The following is a 5,728-nucleotide window of genomic DNA, read 5'->3' on the forward strand; positions in this document are numbered from 1 at the left end:
GCAGAGAGAGAGGGAGACACAGAATCGGAAACAGGCTCCAGGCTCTGAGCCATCAGCCCAGAGCCCGACGCGGGGCTCGAACTCACGGACCGCGAGATCGTGACCTGGCTGAAGTCGGACGCTTAACCGACTGCGCCACCCAGGCGCCCCTCTCTGGAGGATTCTAAGTGAAGATACTTGGCCAGAGTTGGGCTTTGGTCAGACATCCTATTTGTGGGGGCAGATAGGTGAGGGGAATCTGGAAACAGAAAGATGTGTGGAGACCGCTGCTATGGTCCACAGGAAAGAGGCAATGAATGGCAGGAAGCTTGCCGTGGGCTGATGAAGGTGGGGTCATGGGGCGGAGTCTGGGGAGTGGCAACACAGGAGACTGGGTGCCCAGCATGATGGTTTGAGGGAGTCAGGAGGAAGGGACTGGTCAAAGCTGTTGAGGTTGGGAAATCTTGAACTTAGATAATTAGAAGCATTAAGCACGGGGTGGTAAGGCTGGTGGTGAGAGAAGGGAAAGAAAGAGTTTGGAATGAGTCATATTATTTGAGAGAACATCCCTTTGGAAGTGTCCAGATGGCATGGGGAATATGGGAGTTGGGTTGGAACACCCTTAGTAAGAGAGCAGAGTGGAAATATGAGAGACTGGGGACCAAGTCTATTGCAGGGATGCTGTGTGAACCCAGGGCCAGAAAAGAGCCAGGAGCAAAACAGTCCTGCTATGATACCTAATGGCTTTCTGTAGATCTTCATTCATCCTTTTTTTTTTTTTTTGAGAGAGAGAGCGAGAGAGAGAGAGAGAGAGAGAGAGAGAGAGAGAGAGAGAAAGCATGAGAACATGCGAGCAGGGGAGGGGCAGAAGGAGAGAGAATCTTAAGCAGCCCAGCGTGGAGTCTGATGCAGGGCTGGATCCCACGACCCTGGGATCATGACCTGAGCCAAAATCAGGAGTTGGATACTTAACCAACTGAGCCACCCAGGCACCCCTGGATCTTCATCCTTAAGGACTGGCAACACCTGTGAGTTGTGTCTCTTGCCTATTGAGCTATGACAGGAAGTTCCTGTACTGCTTAGGAGGCTCTGCCTCTGGAACTGGGCAGATCTGAGTTCTAATCCCACCTCTTCCACTACTGTAAAATGGGACAATAATAGGGCCTTCCTTGCAGATTCATACAGCAAATACTTACTTCTGTGTGCTAAGCACTGTGTGTAGCGTTCCACATGACTAATTAAATCAGAATCTAGGGGGACTGGTGTGAAAGGGTGTCCAGGTATTTGTGTGTGTGTGTGTGTGTGCGTGTGTGTGTGTGTGTGTGTGTATTTTTTTAACCAGTCATCTTTTATTGGATGGTAATTCTGAATCAGGATATGAAAGGATTCAAGGGTGCCAGGCAAAGCTCACGGTCAGGAATGCTGAATGTGCCTCCACACTGGGCCCTCTTCAGTGGTGCTTACATAGCTGCTCATGTCTGAGTTCTCTGTAACAACAGCAGTAGTCGAAAAGCATATATGCTGCCAGCACCATAGAAATCCCAGCGACGCCTCCTTTCTTCACATAGACACACTTGTTGTAATACTGGTAGTAACCTCTTTGAAATGCTCCGGGAATGCCTTTAGGGGTGAAATCCTGTATCATTATCCAGCTTGACAGCTGTCCTAGCCTCACATCCATGAGCTTCTCCTCCTTCACTGGTATGGACGACGCCATCTTGGAGTCTGTATATTTTTAAGGCACGCTGTGTGATTCTAATCTGCAGCCAAGGTTGAAAACAACTGAATTCGCAGAAGAAGGGTTGACTAGGGAAGAGAAAGGAAATCTCGCCAGAAATGCATGTAAGAAATCTCAGAGGGACAGGAGCGGAAGGCAATTTGGACAGACTGCAGAAATCGTTTTAGTATATTGTACAAACTTTAGTTCATGATTTGCTGGTGGGTCATGAAACCAATTTACTGTGTCATGACCGGCTTTAAAAACAAATAGAATAAGATGGGATTGAAAACATCAGAGCTCATAGTATATCCTAAGGATCATGGTTTCTTGGAACTTGTGTTTCAGAAACCTGTGTGGGTGTGTAAGCTGGGTCTCCTGCAAAACATATTTCCAGTTATGAGCACGGTGACAGGTTTCTGGGAAACACTGGTCCAGCTGGATGGAGGGAGGCTGGGGAGGGGACTGTGAAATGTACTTTAACTTTGTCTCTAGGGTAGTGGGGGGCCTTGGAAGGATTTTCAGGAGAGAGTGCATTTGAGTGAGCCCTCACTTGCCTCATGGGCGGTGTTCTGTAGGAGCCGAGGTTGCCCCTGCAGTGGTGGTCCTTGGAAGAGTCAGTCAGCTGCCTGGGGGAGTAGAGGGGCTGAGAGATGTAAGGAGGACACCAGGCCACACTGCTGAACTTTGACTTCTCACCTCACCTTTTCTACTTTTTCCTTCTGGGGCAGGTCCCTGGGTCTTTGGTCAAAGTGCACACTGTCCCCTCACACCCTGTCAGAAGGGCCTGATTCAGGACCTTTGTAGCATTTTCCTCTCATGTCTCCATCTGGAGAGCTCAGAATGGCTTCAATAATTCAAGCAGGGAGAGAGAAGCCTCGAAATCTTCTTTAAACCGTGGCACTGTTTGGGTTTCTGGCTCCTCTACACGCAAAAATATCAGGATAGATGTAACAGATGCTTTGAGAGCAAATTTCCTTTGAGCTGGTATCAAACATAAATGTTGGGCCTGAAGGGGATATTCAGAAAATTGTGGTTTGGAAAACTCCATTTTATCTCAGTGAAGGTTGGGCACTCTGTGAGCTTCCTCTTAGGGCCAGAGTTTACTGGTTCTTAGTGGTGCTAGGGGCTCAGGTTAGGGGTGGGAGCAGCCAGAGAGACTTCCTCCCATATGTCCCTCCAGGGCTAGGGCATGGTGGAATGGGAGAGAGAGGAGTGGCATCCGCTCCCACGTGCACATGTGAATAGTGAGTGGCAGCACAGGGAGCCCCTCCTACCAAGCCCCCCCCCTTGTACTTCAGCCACATGGGCCTCCCCTCTTCACTTGGCCACACTCACTCCTGCCTTAGGCCTTTTGTATCCCCTCTTCCCATGCTGGGAACACTCCCCCTCATGTCTCCACAGATGTCTCTGCTCAAATGTCACCCTTTCTGCAGGCGACCATCTAGATAATTTTTCTTCCAACACTTTTTCATTCTCTCCTCTTGCTTTCCTTCTCTTTAGTATCAATCCCTACCTGAAATGATTCATGGGTCAGTTTTTGGTAGTCTTCTCCCCCAGCTCAAGGGCAAGCTCCTCGAAGGTGGGTCCCATGTCTGTCCATGTCTTCCTAGTTCCCTGCTATATCTTTTGTGCCAGACCATTTGCAGGGCATGTGGAACATGGGAGCTGGTGCTGAGTACTTCTTTAGTGAATGAATGGTAGACATGGGCCTCACAGATGGATAGACTTATTCATCCTTCATTCAACCATGTTCCAGGCTTGTTTCTTGCTGGTGAAGGGGGTTTGCGAAACTTGGTTAATGGCCTTTTGTAGGGGACAGCCACCTACAAGGTGACACAGCATGGTTTTTGCACCCCAGTGTCTTCCCCTGAGGCTAGACCTCTGTTCAGAAGATGCCCTGCTTCCTCGGGGGCTTCTAGATGGCCTTTAGTAGTTTGTCCTTGGGGACTGACAACAAGGATCCATGTATCTACTGAGACCACTAGGGAAATCATTATTAGCATTGTGCCATTAGCAAACCTATTCTACTAGTCCCAGATCTGGGACACACTCACATCCCCTTCTCTGCTCCTGGGACCTTTTGCCACCTCCTCCCACCTGTTTGCATTCCCTCCCTCCTCTGTACCTAGGCTGATAACACTTTCTTTTTTCCTGTGTCATTCTTTGAGCTCCATTTGAGGCCAATGAAAATTTCTCCCCACAAACTCAGATGTGTAACATGTATCATTTTCTGTAAATTGGAGCCTCCATCCTTCCAGGCTGGTAGGAACTGTGTCTCAGTCATTTCTCGGTACTGACTCTCCTCCAGGGAGTGTGGGCGTGCCAGGCAGGACTCAGGCAGAACCAATGGTTTGGAATCACCAGGGCCATTGGGCCGTCCCCACAGTCCCATGGGTCCCCAGGTTCATGTTCCTGCTGTTTATTTGCTATGCTTAGAGCCCGAGTCTTGTGTCCAGAATGCCTACTGCTGTTCTTGCAAAGTACCTACTTCATGTGTACTTGCAAAGAAAAATAGGAGGGGCACCTGGGTGGCTCATTCTGTTAAGTGTCCAACTTTGGCTCAGGTCATGATCTCACAATTCTCAAGTTCGAGCCCTGCATCAGGCTTTCTGTGTCAGCACGGAGTCCACTTCGGAACCTCTGTTCCCCCTCTCTCTCTGCCTCTCACCTGCTCACACATTGTCTCTCTCAAAAGTAAATAAATATTTAAAAAAAAGACCCTGTTCCTCCCTGAGGGACCAGTTTGTTTAGCTTCCAGTCATAAGGGTCCACATGTAAAAAGGATAAGTTAGCAGATTAAGTGTTAAATTGACCAAGGACTCCAGCCATTGGGAGGAAAGAGCAGGAGGCTTGGAGAGGTGATGGAGGGCTCCCTGGAGGGGACAATGTGCACCTGCCCCTGGAAGTTGGGCTGATTTGAGAGTTTGCTTTGGGGAGAAATTTATCCCCATATCAGTCCAATGCCCAGCTGGCCAACTCCACAGCCCATATAAAGTGAATTTGCTGGAAGAAAGAGCCATAGTGAACTCTTGAACTCTGAAGGACTTGAAAAAGTACGTTCTTGCTGTATCGGTGTGTCCCTGCTGCTGCCAGTCAGGCCTGACAAAGTTCAGTTTGGGATGCGGCAGCCCCTGGATGGAATTGCCTCTTCATACAACAGTGTGTGGCTTTGAAATGTTATATAACAAGTTCACCTGTCACAGGCCTGAGCAGCTTCTTAGCTGTCGCCCCCAGCTCTGCTCCCGCTGCAAAGGGGCCACATTAGAATCCAACCCCAGAGCAAACGAATCTGGAGTCCATTGAGATGGCAGGTGGTTTTTATAGCTTTCACTGGGTTTTGAGTGGTGCACAGAACTGACAAAATGCCTCTCAAGGCAACAGCTTCACTGGACACAGTGTTTTGAAAGGGATTCAATTCCATTTAAATGATGGCATTTTTCAGTATTTTGCACATTCTGTACCCCGTCTTCCTTTTTATTTTCTATAGCCAAAGCGCAAATGTGAATTAAAATTGCCTGGGAAAATCCAGGCATAAATATTAAAACATTTGGCTGCTGGTTAAAGGGAATTTATGTCTGCATTTTCTCTTTGTTGCAGAAACTTGTTTTTATTTTTGGTGGAAGTTGTTATTCCAGACATTAGAAGATGTGTTTCTTGGTGCTTTCCCCCTCTTCCTTTAGCAACCCCTGTGTCCATCCACTTGCACCTACCCTCCTGTCTGGTGGTTTGGAAACAAGACCATCATCAACAAATCAGGCGGGGGTCAAACCCCAGTGTCCACAGGGCCCAGCAGGTAAATCAGTGAGTGATGTAGGCAGGAGGCAGGCAGTGAACCAGAGGGGATGGGTCCATTTGGAAAGACAGAGAGCACTCTGCCAGCTCCTGGTTGCCACAGAAATGCAGACCCAAGGTGTGGCTGTGTCTCCAGCATTTTCAAGAGAAGCTGGAATCCAGATTATAAGGGGAAATTTCTTGACTTTTAAATGTCGATGGCTGAAAAACAACCCAACCATGTGGGTTGAATAAAAT

The 5,728-nt window shown here is 48.4% G+C and overlaps 1 protein-coding gene across 1 annotated transcript; it reads right to left on the minus strand.

Moving 5' to 3' along the window:
• Window positions 1–1,429: 1,429 nt before the first annotated feature.
• On the minus strand, window positions 1,430–1,696 carry LOC131513619 (ATP synthase subunit f, mitochondrial-like). The gene has a single exon (XM_058732776.1). The coding sequence runs from the start codon at window positions 1,694–1,696 to the stop codon at window positions 1,430–1,432; it is 267 nt and encodes an 88-aa protein (XP_058588759.1).
• Window positions 1,697–5,728: the final 4,032 nt, after the last annotated feature.

Source organism: Neofelis nebulosa, chromosome 1 (assembly GCF_028018385.1).
Source record: "Neofelis nebulosa isolate mNeoNeb1 chromosome 1, mNeoNeb1.pri, whole genome shotgun sequence".
Lineage (NCBI taxonomy): Eukaryota > Metazoa > Chordata > Mammalia > Carnivora > Felidae > Neofelis > Neofelis nebulosa.

Bases quoted from the DNA above. Each gene is read 5' to 3' on its own strand.
- LOC131513619 (XM_058732776.1), bottom strand. From the start codon at position 1,696: ATGGCGTCGTCCATACCAGTGAAGGAGGAGAAGCTCATGGATGTGAGG.